We start from the raw sequence: 19,246 nt of genomic DNA on the forward strand, positions 1-19,246 counted from the left end.
TTGCTCCTTCATTCATCACTGTGATAAGACTGGTATCACTAACCTCATTGACTTTGGTGCATGACCTAGTTTTAAAGGCGGAACGAAGGTACTCTCCTTAGAGGTTCTCTTTGTTGTGTAAATGGTTATAAATACATAGCAAGTTTAACAACAGAAAACAGAACTAAAAAAGCTTGAAATAAAAAAAAAAAAAAGCCTATCTACTGTCCAGCTCAGACATACAACAATAATTCCAAAAAAGGTTGGAATGCTGGGACAATTTTAATTACGATAGAATTAAATGGAATGCTGAGAGTGAGAAATTTTCATATTTCTTGAGAGATCTTGGCTCAATCTTGAATTTGATCACATTTCAAAAAAGTTGGGACGGAGCAAAAAAAGGATAGAAAAGTAAGTGGTACTAAAAAGAAATTACTGGAAGAACATACTGAAACCAATGCGATCACTTGATGTCTCAGATGACGTCTTTTTCAAGGAAGGTTGTGCACATTTCAGCAAGGTGATGCTAAAGTGCACACTTCATGTATTAGAACAGCATGACTTGCTGAACTGGCAGCCCAGCAAATTTACCAAGTGAAAACATTTGGTGCAATAGTTATGAAATTAAAATCTGACAAAAAAGATCCAGGACTGTTGAACAGCTAGAATCCTCTGAAAGCCAAAAGAAAGACAAGAAGAGGAAGGAGTAGCCAGTGCTGGCAGTAGCATTTGAGGAAATAAGTGGCAAACTGAGCATAGAGACAAGTAGAAGTTGTTGAAACTCATGGCAATCAAACATTAACTTTTCCACCACTTCTTACCACTAAGAAACCATGTTCAGCAGCAAAAGGAAGCAGAAGCAGAAAGCTTGTGCTGAAATAATACTCAAATGACAAGGGGACCAAATTGCTCCGAAATTAAAGGCAGACAATTTGACCTGATAAGATGTTACAAAAAACAGTAGTCTCTGAGTACTAGAGTCCATGTTTTTTTTGTAACAAGGAGCAGCCCAGCACCTGACAAGAAAGTGAATCTGAGTGAGAGTCGAAATATAAATTTAACATCGGATAAAGCTGAAAAGTGCATTATTTGAATTACAGTGGCCCTGCTCAGACAGCCACATGAAATGATCCACATGATCTAATTCTGTAGGAAATACTGCAACTACTAACAGAAATCTTTTTCTCTTTTCAGTGTTTGCACTGCCAGAAAAAAAATACAAAGTATACCAGAAGTTTGACTGAAACGTTTTGGTGGTGCACCATAAGTTGTCTGTTAGGTATAACATGCTAGCAGGGTGTGCTTTCCAATCAATAGCTTTCGGTACGTTTACCACATGTGGCCATTGTTTCATCTCCAAATAAATTAGGCAAACTATAGATGTATATTGTTTTAAGGAACTACGGTGGCAAGTAGAAACAGTGACAGTAACAATTACAACAAGTGCATTGGGCCTCATGCAACAACCATTCGTACGAACAGATTTGTTCTTAAGTTGTGCGTACGAGTGATTTAAAGCAATACTATGTAACATTTCTACCTTAAAATAACAGCTTGAAAAAAATTGTGTGGCTAGAATCAGTTTTAATATTACGATTGGGCTGTCTCCTATGCCCTTCGGGGGTCGGAGTTGGAATAAATGCGCTATGTAACTTTGCTGGATCGGCCCGGGAGCTGAGCGGAAGTACTTCGACTTGCTTTCTGGCACACCTAGCGCAAAAACAAATAGACCCTTCTCACCCTCCCAGGTATAAGGCTAAGCTAGCGCAACATTGTCAGTACGATCATCATGGCAGAGGCACCGAATAAACAGAAGAAGACGTTGACTGATGAAGCAAGGAAGAGAAAGAGAGAGGCCGACAAAGCAAGAGACTGGACTAGAGTTGCTCTCGGAACAGCCTGTAGGGGGAGCTCCATAATGGGCTTTTTGAGAAGTTACATTGTATTTCTTCAAGAGAATTTGCGCATTCACCAAACGTTTTGTATTTTTCGTTTTCTTTCAGGTATGAACAGAATTTATGAGTGATCCAGACATGTCGCAGGAGTTTCGTAAAATAGTCCGCTGTTATTCGAATCAAGTTTGCTTGACTAATGGATTGTATATTTAATTACTTTGAAGCAAACATAAATAAATATATACATTATACCATATAATGATGCTGACATTATTCTTTTTTACTTAAATTATGCACTATTGAAGGTTAATTTGAATCTGTATATAACAAGGTCAATGGGATGCGTAACCAGCGGATGACTTGCTACTTTGGATGCCTTAGCGCATGTGTGCTCCGAGACCGTGTAGACAGACAAATGGCTGACATCGCGATTCAGATTGCCAAGGACTGTGCTGCTGCAAATATGCAGCTTGCTAGAGCCACAACTCCAGAGAAACACGCCAATCAAACCCAATTCCACCACACCTCCAGGTCCTCACCACCCATTTTTGGCCACTGGAACCTTTCAGAGTGAGATTGGAGACAAATTGGGGGTGTCCCAGTCCTCTGTGAGTTGTGTGCTCCCCTTGGTCATCAAAACTGTGGCCAGTTGGGTGTGTCTCAATACAGTGGGGGCAAACTGCTCTGTAGCCCAGAGAAGGCATGCCAGATTTGCACAATATTGCCATGAACGAGTGTCTCCTACTACCTGAACCAGCCCAGGCAGACCAGAAGGTGTGGTGCTAGAAGACCCCCCTCATGGACCCCATCAAAGTGCCATCATGATGAGGCAACAACTGATTGCACGGCTTTAGTTGCAGTCATCGAGCGCCTGGACATGGGGAGATGTTTTTTTTTTTTAAAAGCCATTTTCATATCAAACCATTTCTTCTTTATTTCGGTGACATTACGAACTACAGGTGACATGGAATTAACAGCACTTGTAATTGTTTCCCATTTCTTCTCTTCAGCAGGTCCTGTAATTCCACTGCTGACACTGCTAAAAATGACAGATTTTCCTTTTTGGATCTCTGAAAGCAGAACTTCAATCTCAGAGCCCCTAAAGCCCCACAGGAGATAGGAAGCGTAGCCTTATCTGGTTTTTATTTTGGGCATGGAGTATGCAAATCTACTATCCTCGTGCACGTGCACTCAAATACGCACGGGTGGCATTCATCATTTACGCAGGTCGTTTACACACTTTTTCAAAAGTTAAGAGCGTTTGTTGAATCTGACGTGTCGTGTTCGTACGAGACCTTCGTGCGAAAAAAGTAAGAGAAATTTAGAATAAAAATACGAAAATGTTCTTGCATGAGACCGATTGTTTGTCCTCTCCAGGCTAGTGTAGAAACATGGCTCTGCAACATGTCAGACACTGTGGAAAGGACCTGTGCCATCTGTAGATTTAAATAACTCTTTATAAGTTCATGGAAACATACATTGGTATATTATTAGCTGTTTGAGATGGAGGCTGTAAAGTGGAAGGATAAAATACTCATATAAAAGTACTTATATTTGAGGATACTCAAAAGTGGAATAAAACTACAGTATTTCAGTCATGTATGCTTTCTTCCACCTCCGTCTCTCACAATGGGAATACTGCAGTGTGAACAGTTTGCTTTTTCATAAAATCCATTTAATGTTTAGATGATATCGAATGAGCAGAGTGAATTAACTTTTCATATGTCAAAATGACACAGACATCGGAACAAATAAACAAAGAGGAACTCACAAGGAGAAGTTGTCTTTGACGAAGCAGCGGTTTCTGAGCAGGCCAGCCCACAGCTGGACTCCGACAATGCCGAATATGAAGAAGACGAAGAAGCAGAGCAACAACACATTGCCCAGCATGGGTAGGGTGTCCAGCAGCAAGGTCACCAGGATACGCATACCTGAGAGAAAAAACAAGGTTGAGGTCAAACAGCCAGGTAGCACACAGTACACTAACTTAAACACATTTTGTGGAATCGGGGGAAACTTACTTTCTGAGTATAAAACAAACATTTAGCACAAGCAACACTGCAACGCATTTTTTCAAGTCGTGAGTTTTGACTGGTCTGAATTCTGAGTTTTGACATGGGAAATATCACTTTCCACCTGTCTCTGCTGGTATGCCATTGCTGTGTGCAGCATGAAATTCACAGTGACATGACGATTCCTACTCGCTGCAGTTCCACTGTCAAGTTCTGCCTCTTAAATTAAATACATAAACATATTTAGGTGGCACCATAGACTTTGACACATTACTGGCTTTAGGTACTACACTCATTCAGAGTTGCTCTCTCCAACTTTTCACACTCGCTTCTTTGGTAGAATCAAAAACATATTCTTTTATTGGACCCCAGGAACACCAGCTAATTGCCATGGCATTCGGCAAAATCTTTATCCTCGTCAAGCCTGGTGAGTACTCTACCCATTATGCAACTCCATTGCTTGCCAATTTATAATCATTAGTTACAATGCATAAGAAAATGGTTTATAATGCTAAAAGTCAAACTGGCAACCAATAGAATGAAAGATTAGTGATTAGTTAGGCCATCAGAGGTATTAGTTGCACGTGTTAACAAATACTTTATGGTGGTGAGAAGTAGTTGTGAATACACTGCCGTAGCGTGAAATGAAATTTCTTTGCGGAATCAAAAGTAAAGTGACAAAGCCAAAAATGAAAAATCAACAGTGGCCACCAGAGCAGGACTAACAAATCGTCTTCCACTTTTTAAATCTCAGCGCTCCGCTATAAAGCTATGATCAAGGCTCTGAAGGGCAAAAACTAGAAATCTGTCAGTGCAGTGAGTTATCGTGCTTAGCAACAGCCTTCCTTGCATGAGTAAAGGTTAAAAATACATTTGGAGATGACACAGGAGTCCTGAGTCAAACGGAAGTTCAGAGATTTGTTAGCAGCATATGCAAGTGTCAGCAGGACATCTACAGTTTGCTCTGAATTAAAGTCACAGTAAAGGATCTGCTTTTTCAACACTCATATAGTACATCTCTGATTCTGTCTGCTCTGGACAATGTTCCCTGAAGTTTCTGACAACACACACACACTTCCTACCGCCTACACAGTCTGCTATCGCGGCTCAGATTCTGCTGTCTGTCTGTCCATCTCGACTAAACCTGTCCAGTCTTTTTTGCTGCTGTGTGTATCCCTCTCTGTATCCCTTTCTAACTCGGCGCCTCCGTCTGCCCTTGTCTCCGTCCCTGACTGCTGTAGCATGGCATCAATAATCAGGATAATTTTTCTGATCAGGGGTTTTCTGGGTAATTCGAGAGGCCAGGTCAGTTACTGTCAGAGCACCAGCAGAGTTCGTCTCCCGGGCCGACAGCCAGAATGCTGAGCAATGGTGGTGTTTGCCTTCTTCTCAGAGTTTACACCAAAGCTTCAGGCACGCTGGTCTCATTTTAATCTTCAACAGTAGCATTTGCTGCTGTGAAAATGGCTCTCCACAGGTACAATCTGCATACATAAGTCAAGTTTCAACTTCTCCAATTCGCTTTACAGCAATTTTTGATGTTATTGTAACATTTATAATCGATGTACCCTTCTGGGTTTTGATACAGACACCAGACTGACCTGCTCAAACACTCTTCCCTGCAGCTCTTTGCGTTTCAAACAGCAACTCAAACGCACCAGGTCACAAAAGCCTGGAGGTGCATGCCCGGCAAAACGACACCAAAGGGACTGGAGATGCCAACTACTGTGATGTCACAGAATTTGCAGTGATGTGGACACTGTGCCGGTCTGTTCTATTGAAGAGAGAGCTGAGCTGAAAGGAAAAGCTGTCAGTCTACTGGTTGATCTGCCTTTAGCTCCCATTTATGATCATGAGCTGAGGAGAATGACCGAGAAAATGAGATTGCAAACAGAAGCAACAGGAAAAGAGCTTCATCCAGGGCGTGTCTGGGCTCACTTAGGGCGAGGAGCTCAGTCACCCTGGAGGTGCTCAGAGTAGAATCACTGCTCCTTCACAACAGAAGGACCCAGTTGAGGCCATTCACCCATTTGGTCAGCCCAAGCACTGGGTATCGAAACTCAATTCCAATTAGGAGTGTTGAACTGTGTATGTGAACGAGTTAGACCTGCCCACAGGAATGCATTGTGCCTCATCTTAAATAGCGACATAAATTGCTCAAGATTTAGGGGAGGAGGTTTCCTATTAATACAAAAACTAATATTTTACGTTTTAATGTATTTATCATGAAGATTTATGTGCTTTCTAAAAATTCAACTTCTTTTTTTATTTGCCAGGTTGCATACAAAATAAAGAATCGATCAGAATTTCAATCAGTAAGAAAAATAAGAAACTGAATTGATAGTACTCAAATAATTAACCCCAGTCAGGATGTCTTCTGTGTCTTCATAGTGAAGTATCTCGGGCACGTTCGACCGGAGGAAGGCTTCGAGGCAGACCGGGGATTTGCTGGAAAGATTTATCTTTCAGATGGCTTGGGAATGCCTCGGTCTCACTCCAGAAGGGGTGGAGGAAATGGGGACAGGGACGCCCGTGGCTCTCTGTTCAGACCACTGCCCCCACAACCCGCTCTCAGGTAAGTGGCAGAAAATGGACAGATGGCTGATTCCGAATAGAATATACAGTAAAGACTTTATATTTCAGTGGCATTAACTGAAATCTTCTTTGGTTTGAAGCTGTAGATTTGAATAATACGAGTTCATTTGCAAGACACGTTCAAATTCCAGCCACATTCCGTCCCTTTTCACGTACACTCAGTGAGCTGCATTAGGAGATCTTATGTTTCTGCTAGAGTTTTATCCTACTTTTTTTTAGATGTGTGAGCAGACTGTGAGAGAGAACTTGTTTGTTTTGGCAGATGGAAAGAAAAATATGGATGATTTTGCAGACTTTTTCAGATCTGAAGAATAAATGTGGTGTCAGAGGGGGAGACGAAAGGAGGAGAGAAGCCGCTGAAGGACAGGAGAATGAGTGAGAGCCCGAAGCGTCTGCAGCGTCTGTATGTGTTTGGATCGTGTCTTTCACAGCATTCATCCTCTCAAAGGACCTGAGAGATGTAAAACCCAGCTGGATAGAGAGGGGACGGCAGTGAAAACATCAACTCTTGAATGACATCCAAGGCGGTGGTGAAATAACTGTTTTCGAGTTCTTTCAGTTTGTGTAATAGCTGTCACATTATGCGCTGGCTGTAATACCAGTTTAACAGCATATACAATCACAGAACAAGGTGAGAGAAAATGTCTGGATGAAGCACCCATCATCTCCCTGTGAAAAAGTTATTAAATGCTGTGCAGCAAGAGAAATGTCCTGCTATGATTCAAGAAAAGCAATCCAATGTAGGGGGTCACATAAAGAAAGCATGAGTCACTGCTTGTAGTGACTTGCTGCCCTTCGGTTGGACATGCATTTAACATAACTGCTCTGTACTCACAAAGCGCGTGTTCCCATACACTCAGCTGCTTTCACAGAGGTGTGGAGGCTGCTACGCTCTTACAGCTGCAAGTCTACCCCTCTGCCTCCTCCACGCCATTGCCCTCTTAGTATAATGTGCTGAGCCGGGAAGATGCGGCTAAGCTGCTCCTGAGTTAGTGACAGCAGCAGGGATTAACGTCCACACAGCGACTGGCTTCATACGAACAGAGATACATCTGCACCATGAGATTTTAATACTTAAGCAGGTGCACCTCTGACGCCTGCAATCATGAGAAGTACCACAGTTATGATGACAAATGCAACAGTCCTTCATTATGAACTATTACTTTTTCTTTTTACAACATTAAATTGACTTTACATCCATTTGCCAAAGAGAACTAGAAGAAAAGTTCAGCCTCATCTGAGAGAGAACAAAACTAAATTATTGTATAAGTAGACAAGTAAATTTTAGGGACTGACAGTACGGTAGATACATGAATGAACTGTACCAGAAACCACATATTAATAATGTGAAATATTATAAAGCTGCAGTTAATGAATACAGAAAGAATGTCCCAAGTCAGGCTTTGTTATGCACTCTTTAATACCATTTTTTTTTTTTTTATTCCTGTATGGTTATAAGTGAATGTGGGGTCAAATGTGTGCCAAAAGAAAGAAGGATTCATTATAACAGTTAAAGAATTCAATCAGAAGTGGGTCTACGACTGCAAATCTTATGAACAGAAATGAATGAAATAGAAGAAGCCCTATAACGACAGCAGTTTTATTTATCTGTTTTGAATCAAACTTATGTTTACAGCAATCATTTGTCAAATCACACTGTTTTTTTTAGTGCAGCAAAAGCCTTTCCTATGATATTTGCAAATTATCTTTTTCTTTTTTTAATTTGGAACCATACAATTTTACACCCAGATGTGACATGTCTTCATGAATCTTTTTTAAAATTTTATTTTCATTCAAATTCTGTTGAATGCCCCCTTCGGTACACATATTTTCTGTACTGTTAGTCAGTAAAAACAATTTTAAACATTTTAATCCTAACCATGATCTTTTTCTAACCTTAGCCAAGTAATGTTATTACGTAAACCTAACTAGGAAGTGATACTGAAAGTGTTTTAGTAAAGCATTGCTATGTAAGATGTGGGTGTCAATCTCATGTCCCACAAATGCCCATAGTTAAAAGTAGTGATGGGATTTTCGGCTCTTTTTCGAGATGCGGCTCTAATGGCTCTTCTTACTGTGAAGAGCCGGCTCTTTCGGCTCCCAAACGGCTCCCCGTATATATATATTTTTTCCATTATTAATTAATTAATAGCTTAAACCTAATTTCATAACATTTTGTTTCATCATTGACATTGTTAAGCACTTATGATGAGTAAAAATGCTGCATAATAACGCTTTATATATAAAAGTTTTATTATAACTAATTAAATTATCACAAATTAGCACCACTTCCACAAAAATAACTTAAAATGAATTAAACTGTTATAAATACAAATACGCTTGACACGAGGGCAGCAGAGGAAAGGAAAAAAGTGGACAAACTTTTTTTCAGTGTTTCCCGTCACCTTATTAATTGAAAGCTGCGTGTGATTGGTCAGATGTGTGGAGCACACGCTTGACACGAGGGCAGTGGAGACATTTTAGCACTGGCAGAAGCAGAGTAAAACGCGCAAGGAGAGGGAGGGGGAGGGAGAGGGGAGAGACAGCGAGGCACCGAAGGACAAAAAAAATGACGTGGGGAAAAAACTGTCGGCTCTGTGGCACTTGCAGAGCACAAACGCAACGACAGGGAGGCGGAGAGACAGCGAGATACTGAAAAAAAAAAAAAAGGCTCCCAAATAGGATCCCAAAACGGCTCCATTGTGGAGCCGATTCCTGTCGTTCACTTCAAAGAGCCGGCTCTTAGAGCCGGATCGTTCGCGACCGACACATCACTAGTTAAAAGCGCAGAGCTTAGCTATTGAATCCATCCCACTCCTTCCTCCTTCTGCTTGGTTTATGCTCACCTGTCTCCAAATAGCAAATAATGGCCCATGCCAAAATTGACGTTACAATATAGGCATCTGTACAACCCATCAAAACCCAAGACAGTTATCAAAACTGCAATAGTTGTACCCATCAAGGGAACAAAAAAGTAATTCCTGTGGCGTAGGGGCGCCATTTAGTCAGTGGTGAGACTTAAAGGAGAAGTTTGTGTTTTTTTTAAACCTGGACCTTATTTCTGGCGTATCTACTCACCGAAAACAGTTTGGTGAAAGTCGGCGTCCTTCGGGCGATATTTAGATTATTCAAGATATATATACATACAACGGGAGAAAACAGGGCATTAACAATACAGCCTCTAAATAAGGCGTTATCTGTCTAATTCACCAATACTTTGAGACAAATGAATGAATGAACGCATACTATTGCACTGTTAGTTCAGAGTAGCCGTGTTGTTGTTATTAGGGGCTATCGGGGGGCTTTCTACACACACGTGTACTGGGATGATGTCATCGTGCTGCAGCACAGCTTATTGTTGAGAAAGAAAACTGCAATGAGTCCGGCGCACCAGGGGCCTCATGTACAAAGACTTGCATGGATTTCCTACTGACACATGGCATACGCTCAAACTCAAATGCCCTCCTACTCACAAAAATATCCGGATGTATGAGTCTGTGCCTACGCATTAATCCAGGCACATTTCCTTTGTGCATCCCAATCAACGTGGAATTGAGCACACATGTCGGAGTACCCGACTCCTCCCTGCCCACGTCCCTACTTAAATATGCAAATCATATTTAAATTAGCCTTGCATCTGTGAGTCCCCTCTCTGCACAATCAGAAAAAAAAGAATGAGTAAGACGGGAAAAAAGAAGAACTTCACGGAAAGCGAGATGGAAGTGCTACTGAAGAGGAGGCGCGCAAAAATGTGCTCTTTGGCACGCCGTCCTCCGGCATAAGCAGAAAACGTAAGAGGAATGGGTGGGAGTGTCAATGCTGTGGGGTCTGAGAAGCGCACACAAGCAGAGGTGAAGAAGAAGTGGTCCGACATTAAGGTGGATGTGAAGCGGAGACTGGCTGCCCACCGCCGAAGTGTGGCCAAAACAGGCGGGGGGACAGGAGAAGAGGGGCCCACCCTGTCTGAACAGAGAGTCGGCGCAACTATTGGTGACACTGGTAAAAATGTATGAATTTGTTAAAATAGAAGAAAGCAGCGTACTGTTGTGAAACAATTATACGGGATACAAGATTCTTAATATGAATGAGTCAACAGTTAGACAACCATAAGATTACATGTAGGCTATGTCAGATAAAACTTTATCAGAGCCTGTTCAGTAACCAGTTACATGCGTACTGACATTTAGAGGGAATATTTCTGAGCTTGAAGCAAATCTCATATCTAGAACTTGACACAAATTAAAATGATCCCCAAAGCTGGTATACTCATGTATATTTATAGTTATTATATTGTAACAATTTCGTTCCCAATTTGCACTAACCAGGGTATGCTCTAAATGACAATAAAGTGGCTATTCTATTCTATTCTATTCTATTCTATTCTATTCTATTCTATTCTTATATATAATCACACTCAGTGATTCTACCTTTTGGAGAGAGGACTGATGATAGTTAGGAAGACATTTGACCACAGGGATAGGAGCAGAAAATATTAGTGATGGCAGAATGAGATTTTCAAGATTAATTGTTATTTTGAGGGTGAAATAAATGAAGGCATCAAACAATTCATCATCTGGATGAATGTCGTACATGAGGTGAACTTTTTTTTTTCAGTTACACAGGCAGACAGGAATATCTTATACAAAGAGCCTCTGTTCATCTAGCAGATAAGAGAATCCATCCTCTGAACATTTCCCAACCTGAATAGCCTGCTCATTCCAAGTGATCGACATTTCATATTCAATAACAATCATCTCCTCCTTTGCCTGCGCGCCCTCTCCAACCTCCCAGTGGGCGACCACTCCATTCCAACATGGCTGGCAGGGAGGTTGCCGGGTGTGATTGGGGAGCCATCTGTTATCAGGCAGATTAGGTCTGCTTCCTCTGCTCTCCTGTCCAGGGCTAGCTCCGACTCAGCCAGCTTTGTAATCTGTGTACTGTGAACTAATAGGCTTTCTGAGTCCCAGGCGAGTGTACACCTGCGTCTCATCTTATTTGCTCAGAGTGGATGGTAACTAGCTCCACCTCAGCAGCTCTGGACAGAGATGACTAAACATTACCAAAATGGAAATGAGCATCTGCATAAGCAAGGAATGACAAGTGATGGATAGTTGGTGCATCTGTTTTTGCATTGGCCATTGTGTAGAAAACTACATTCAGTAAATACAAATCTAGTTAAGTGTGGGATTTTATTTGCCATCCACCAAATTTTGCTTTCACTGTCATTTTTAAGCAATGAATCTGACTGATCATTTTCTGTGAACACATTTACAGCCACCTCTGACCTAATCCATCAGCAAACCCTCGGTGTGATTTCAGCTAAATGACCAAACGACGCATATAATCCCTGCCTTATTTCTGAGCATGCAATTTTGTGTTCCTGTTTGGACGATATTTCCTGATAAAACTTTCCCTTTGTTAACATTGTAGTTGTTTATGTTACTGTGAAATGTTGCTAGTTTGCCATGTTACCTGACATGCTACTGTGGGAGAAGGAAAAGCAGCAAAAAATTGTCATATTCTACAAGGTAAAACTACACTTTTTGTCATTGTTGTGTAGTGGCTGTAGTGGTTAACTGGGGGTAGTTAAAGCAGTGGAAGTATCTCATTAGTGTTCAGAGAATCTAAACAATCCCTCTCATGTCATCACAGTCTCTTTTTTAACAATATCCCAACAACAGCAATCTCTATTAGCTAATTTTGTAGCTGATGTGGCTAACCGCACCAATTGGCTTTGACTGTGTGTCCAAAGACTACAACTATGTTGAAACTGTTGTGCTATGGGACGAACAGAACTGTGAAAACTTTAATATGTATTTGGAAGAAAAAACAGAAACAAAGAAAAACAGGGTGTCAGTTACTGTACAGTTTTCATGCTTTCCTTTGCGCTGCAGTGCAACCAAAACCAAGCTTGCTGTTTTCTAGCCCATTAGATGAGTTTGCTTCTCTCCTATTCTCTGCGCTCACATACCGGCATATTCCCATAATAGTTGTTTCTCTAGTCAGACAACAGAGTAAGAATGAAATTGGGACACAAGACTGTCTCCAAGTTGTTGCCCTGAATTGCTAAAATCCTGATTTTATAACGTGATTCCATCTGACAAAATCACCATCCATATGAGTTAAAAACACTGACTTTGCTGTGATTTCCCAAATAATAACATGTAAAATGATCCTTCAGAGAGAAAATTAAGATCTGATAGAGATGATGGCCAGTACATCATGTTAAGTAGACTAAAACAATATTATATTATATTTTTTGTCTTGTAAATAACGTATTAATGGAAGCAGCTACAAAAACAAACAAAAGAAAAATCTATATGAGCTCATTGAACAGTTGGTGTTGTAAAGAATTCAGTCTGGTACCTTACTTACAATGATTTAATTGCCTTACTTAAACATGTGAACGTGTAATCACTTCAAGAACACAGGATTTATTCACCTGAGGACATCATATCTGTGGTCACTTGTAGGCCTATGTGAGATGAGAAGCTGCAGCGCAACTCAAAACTCTGTTTTACCATACACGGTATTGAAAATAGCCTGTGTGTTGATGTACATGGAATCTGTTAGGTTTAACACTGTTTGTTGCAAGATGTGACTACGGATGTTTTAATTTTCTTTAGACAGAAATCTGAACCTCAAATGAGGTGCTGGATTGAAAGAAAACTGGTTCTGACAGACTTTTTTCCACCTCTTTAGATTCCTATGTGTTCAATGCCACACTTTCCATAGGCTGAACTCAAATTCTTTCAACAAATCACAGCTGGTTTGAAATAGTTACTTGCCTGTCCTCATCTGAAAATATTCCAATGAAAGCTCAAGCCTTAAGAAAGTAGAGCATCTCAAAACCTCAAAAAGAAATCTTAACAGAAAATTCAAGTAAAACACACTGTCGTCCTTATTCGAGCAACAAAATATGGACTGCATGCCGACAGCTGCTCGATGTGCTCTTGTCATACCAAGATACAGATAACCAGCTTTTGTTTTTAGCAGCAAGACAGATTGACAGCAAAGAGTGAGGATTGCTCTGAAACATTCTTTGCTTTCATCTCCTGGCAAACAACTTCTAACCTTATCAGTGTGTTATTTCTTCAGCTCCCCCCACTTAACAAGGAGCCCCTGGATCAAACCCGTCCCCCGACTCCTCCAGGCTCTCCCTCTTGTCTTTATATCTCTATAAAACAGCAGAAGTCAAGGGGTGACTTAGGCCTTGCTATAAAACCCTGTGCCTCCTCCTAAAGGCTTAGAGAAAAATACAAGGCGGGATGTTCTTGTGAGCTCTTTAATTACAGTACTGCAGCTCAGCAAACAATGCACCACAGGAGGAGGAGGGCATGCACATGTAGGGAGCTGTGAGCTTGATGATGATGTTGTGTTTCTGTTGCCTTTAGGGCTTATCTGGATTGAAGCACAAGAGAGTATGTATGAATCAGGCTCAGCTTAAACACTAAGCCAACACTAGGTATTATTGATGCATGGGCAGAATCTGCAGGTGTGTGAGCATATGAGAGAGTGTGGAGTGGGTGTGAGTGCTGCGTGTATGTGTGTGCTCGTTTGATAAGGCTCTGTGAAAGGGCACAGTGGCTGAACAATCAGTGGGTATGCTCGGGCCATTACAGACTCAGTCTCGTTAGCTCAGAGGAGTGTGTGCGTGTTTGGGTCTTGTGATAATCACCTGTTGACTGCTGCCTCCAGACCATCAGTCAACATAACCTCATCCTAACCTTGCTTGCTCACACCAGCAAAATATTTCTTGAAGACTCATCAAGTGTGGCAAGGATTTTAATGTTTTAATGTCTGTTGTTCCTCCCCACCACCTTTGTCTGTCACCCTGATGCAGTGTACTTTAACTATGAATTATGAATGTCACAGCAATCACAGCAACATTAAAGTGAGACAACCAAACACTGGCTTTACTTCTCCGCCACCAGCGTCTAGACTTGGGTGACAAGATATTCTCATTCCCAGCTTGGTGAAGAGCCCCAATTTTAAAATCATGGGGAAGCATGGGGTTCCCTCTTTCGTCAATTTCCGACACACAGGGAACTTATCCACAGCGGTATAACTGATCCGATAGAGAATGTTGACAGGAAAGCATCTTTCTGCGGTCCTGGGTTAAAACAAGGTATAGAGCATCGGCTCAGTCCTGCTGCAGCCCTAATAGTACTTATATATAGTATCCTGCAAAAACTTGGATTGAATTTCTGTCACTGTGATCAGCTAAGCCAATAAAAGACAAAAAACACAGCAAATGTTAGGTGATGTGACTTGAACACCACCTCAGTACATTTAGTTGTTTTCACACTCCCTCATACACCCTTAGGTGTAGACATCAACAACCTTTTCAGGTTCAAGCAGCCGCAAAGAATATTATTTTCATTCAGCAGAAATGTTGACCAGGGATGCCCAAACTTTTGCATGCCAGTGTGTGTGTGTGTGTGTGTGTGTGTGTGTGTGTGTGTATTAATCTAAAATTCTGCATCCTAATGTTCCCATAATCCCCTCTGCTCTTCTCTACTTTTGTAACCGCTCTTCTTGTAAGGGAGCATTTTTTTTCGCTGGAAGCGTATTATCTTTGACAAAATAAGAAGCTCCTTTGCAGCTACAACCATTTTCTAGCAATTAGCATTCCCGCATGTCTACAACTATGACCTTTATATGTAAAACCAGAGGAATTCCTTTTCAGTTCCAGCTGTTGCTCTTGGTCTTCAGAGTGTTTATCATCCTAAGCAACGATCATCCTAAGCTCCTTCTCTATTTCAAAACTACTGTCTGCTGGATAATGGATTAAAAGTGAAAAATTAAGCCTGAGGATAATCAAAAATAACACATTGCTTCCCTGTGTATAACAAGGTACCTTTACTCTGACAAAGGCAAGACAGAAAACGACATTTCAGCATTCTAAAGTTAGCAGTCTAGGTCTCAGTGCCCTGCGGAGTGAAACTAAAACCAATTAAAGCAGCTCTTTACTTATAACCTTTATTCCACAGCTACTATATATAAATTTAGGGGATTCTTTGCTGACAATATATCATAAATGTTTATGTGCAGTTTTTATCATCTATTAGAAAACCCAAAGGTAGCTATTCTATCTGTTTTGGTTCTTCTAGTACATTCTATCATAATACATTCTCAAACTGTGACATGAGCACTAAGGCAAATGGATGATTATTTCCTCTCACAGAGGATGATTCTCCCTTTCACCCAGGAGAATAAACTGTATTCTTGACAGCTGCTCCCTTTGAATATAAAGACTCACACAGAAGCATGTCACAGGTTTTCATGTAGGCCTTCGTGGCCATTGACAGGCCTGGTACAAGGTCCCTGCAGGCCCATGCTGGTTGTAATGGCCAGTCAGGTGGCAGACTGCGTGTCGTGATGTGATGGTGACACGGCGTGGGATTTTTGGTTTTGTTGGCAGCTGGTGGACGACTTATCTGTCACTTCCAAAGGCAGGACTGCCATGTTACCGCATCAATCATCAGCCAAGTGCAGGACATGCACACAGGCCCAGAAACACTGTGGTTGTCCATAGTGTGAGAGATCATGAGCTCCAGCCTTCTAACACAATATAGAGTCAGAAGGGGTTAGAAAAGAGGTATGTGGGGCCTCTGATAACAAAGGCGATGGATGTGAGCACCAACAGTTTATATATCTGCTGATACAGGTTGAGATAGCTTACATTACAATTTTTACGGGGCACGCACTTCACCTTCTTTAGTTTAAGTACAGCCCTTTCAAATGGGTTTCTCATTCAGAAACACACAAACAGCTGCCATGGTCACCAGCCATAAGGAGCATCCAGGGGTTCAGAGTATTTCAAATCCCTAAGCAGATCGAGGTGCTCAGGATTAAACCACCAATCTTGAACTGTCCACTGTAATAAGTCAAGGTTTCTCCAGTATAGTGATAAAATTGCTGCAAGAAATTCAAATAAATTAACTTACAGTAATGACACCTGCTAACATGTAGACACACAACATGACCCATCAAATAAAGAATAACCATCATCTGAGAGTTGAAACACTTTCTGAATCATTAGCAGGGACATATCAGCCCTGGTTCTTTTTCTATGTCAATTGATATCAGCAAAATGTCCAAGATAAGAATGATAATCTATTTCTCCTGTTCCCCGAAAGCAGGGGTGATTACTCACATTGGGTTTCTGATGCTTTAAACTGACAGTTCCCAATTCACTCAAGTAAACAATAGATCCCCTCTGGAGTGGTGATCTACTTATCATGATGAGTCATGACAGCCTGTTTACTGCAATTGTGCTTTCTAGTTGGACCGCAGTATCAAAGATGTTTTCCTTGAGACAGCAGCTGTATCACACACTGTTGCTTGCCTGCTCAGTGCATTAAAGGAATTATTGTTAATATGCCAATTGGCACTCAGCCTGTAGAGTATTCGGCTACTTTACACCTGAGCATTGAATGCTGTCTGATCAATATGAGCTATTAGCATTCATATGATAAATATGCAGCTCTTAAACCTAAAAAAAATGTAGGCTCACGGGGGAGCCTATCCCATTGGGCGAGAGGCAGCGTACACCCTGGACAGGTCGCCAGTCCATCACAGGGCCACACAGAGACAAACAACCATGCACGCTCACACTCACTCCTAGGGACAATTTAAAGTCACCAATAAACCAAACATGTATGTTTTTAAACGATGGGGGGAAGCCGGAGTAAAAGGAGAAGCAACACATACACAGGGAGAACATGCCAACTCCACACAAAAAGGCCCCAGCTGGGAAACGAACCTCTTGCTGTGAGGTGCAGCCCTGTATCAGAAGTAGATTATGGAGATTATGGAATTTAGAAGAACTTAAAAAAACAATAATTCTTGGTCAGTGAGCCTGTGTTACATAAAGAGTCTTGAGAAAGTATTCACCCCCTTGGTGATGTTCTGTTGCATCACCTGTAATTCAAAATCTTGGGATTTTATGTAATGGACCAAACCATCCATTATCTTCCGCTTGTCCGGGGATCGGGTCGCGGGGGCAGCAGCTTGAGCAGAGAAACCCAGACGTCCCTGTCCCCGGCCACTTCCTCCAGCTATTCTGGGGGGACCCCAAAGCGTTCCCATGCCAGCCGAGAAACATAGTCTCTCCAACGTGTCCTGGGTCTTCCCCGGGGCCTCCTCCCAGTGGGACGGGCCCGGAACACCTCACCAGGGAGACGTCCAGGAGGCATCCTAACCAGATGCCCGAGCCACCTCATCTGATTCCTCTCGATGCGGAGGAGCAGCGGTTCTACTCCGAGCCCCTCCCGGATGACCGAGCTTCTCACCCTATCTCTAAGGGAGAGCCCAGACACCCTACGGAGGAAACTCATTTCGGCCGCTTGTATTCGCGATCTCGTTATTTCGGTCACTACCCACAGCTCGTGACCATAGGTGAGGGTAGGAACATAGATTGACCGGTAAATCGAGAGCTTCGCCTTCTGGCTCAGCTCCTTCTTCACCACGACGGGCCGGTGCAGAGCCCGCATCACTGCAGACCCCGCACCGATCCGCCTGTCAATCTCCTGAACAATACCCCGAGATACTTGAACTCCTCCACTTGGGGAAGGATCTCATTCCCGACCCGGAGAAGGAATTACACCCTTTCCACCCATATTGAACACCGTGTACCCTTGCCCGGACGCGGGTCACCGGGGCCTCCCCCTGGAGCCAGGCCTAGGGGTGGGGCCCGCCGGCGAGCGCCTGGTGGCCGGGTCTGTGCCCGTGGGGCTCGGTCGGGCACAGCCCGAAGACATTACACGGGTCCCCTTCTGACGGGCTCACCACCTGTGGGAGGGGCCATGGGGGTCGGGTGCAGTGTGAGCTGGGTGGCAGCCGAAGGCGGAGACCTTGGCGGTCTGATCCTCAGCTACTGAAGCTGGACCAAACCAATGTTGTCTAAATTGGTGAAATGAAATGAAACGGGAAACCGGTTTCAAAAATTCTAAACTTAAAAGTATTGTGCTCAAATATATTCAGCCCCTTTGCTTTGATGCATTGAAATATGATCTGGTATCCCATAGCTTACATAATTAATTCCATCATGTCAAGTTGTGTGCAGTGCAAATGCCACATGATCTCAGTATGTACTAGTGGTAGGCCGTTATCGGCGTTAACGTGCTGCGATAATTTGAGAGTCTTATCGGGCGATATAAAAAATATCGCTGTTAATCTATTCTCAAAATTGGGTTGGGAACTGGGTCAAAATAGGTAAGCAAACTGTGATGACTTTTACCTTGATATTTTAGCTCGGGTGTAGGCCGATGTACTTTGTCTGCCGTTATGAAAACAGAAGAACGCCACTTTGCAGAAGCCTGTGCTAGGCAGTTTATGGAGGTCGGGGATAGTTCAAGTGTCGTAAAATGGTGGGACATTTCAAACACAGTCCGGCCAACGCAGACGAGCTGAAAGTCCAGCAAACCTCCCTTGGGCAAGTTCAGGAGCCGCTCGTGCAAGATGTTCCAACACGGTGGAATTCCACCCTCGAGATGATCAAGCGCGTGAGGCGCAACAGAGACGCACTGCACACAACGCTATCTCAACAGCAGCACCATCTGGCCCTCCCAACAAGTGCTGAATATGAGAAGTTGGCGAAGCTAGAGAAACTGCTGGAGCCATGCATGTGAATAAGCTGGGTTAGTGACTGGTAGAAGAAGGAAAAGTAGCGCTTGGACTGATTAACAAAAAGCTACTGATGTAAACTTTGTAGGCTTACCGTACTAATTTCCATGTTTAACTGAATAACCCGTTTAACAC

At 42.4% G+C, this 19,246-nt stretch overlaps 1 protein-coding gene across 12 annotated transcripts in view; it reads right to left on the reverse strand.

Annotated features, from left to right (window-relative positions):
* Positions 1-19,246, reverse strand: part of cacna1g (calcium channel, voltage-dependent, T type, alpha 1G subunit) — a 192,798-nt gene that overhangs the window by 125,827 nt on the left and 47,725 nt on the right. For all 12 annotated transcript variants that reach the window (XM_075457857.1, XM_075457861.1, XM_075457856.1 and 9 more), the window contains exon 4: positions 3,646-3,805. In XM_075457857.1, the coding sequence (XP_075313972.1) occupies positions 3,646-3,805 (160 nt within the window). The remainder of the gene's footprint in view (positions 1-3,645; positions 3,806-19,246) is intronic.

The sequence above is a fragment of the Odontesthes bonariensis genome, chromosome 23, assembly GCF_027942865.1.
Source record: "Odontesthes bonariensis isolate fOdoBon6 chromosome 23, fOdoBon6.hap1, whole genome shotgun sequence".
Classification (NCBI taxonomy): domain Eukaryota; kingdom Metazoa; phylum Chordata; class Actinopteri; order Atheriniformes; family Atherinopsidae; genus Odontesthes; species Odontesthes bonariensis.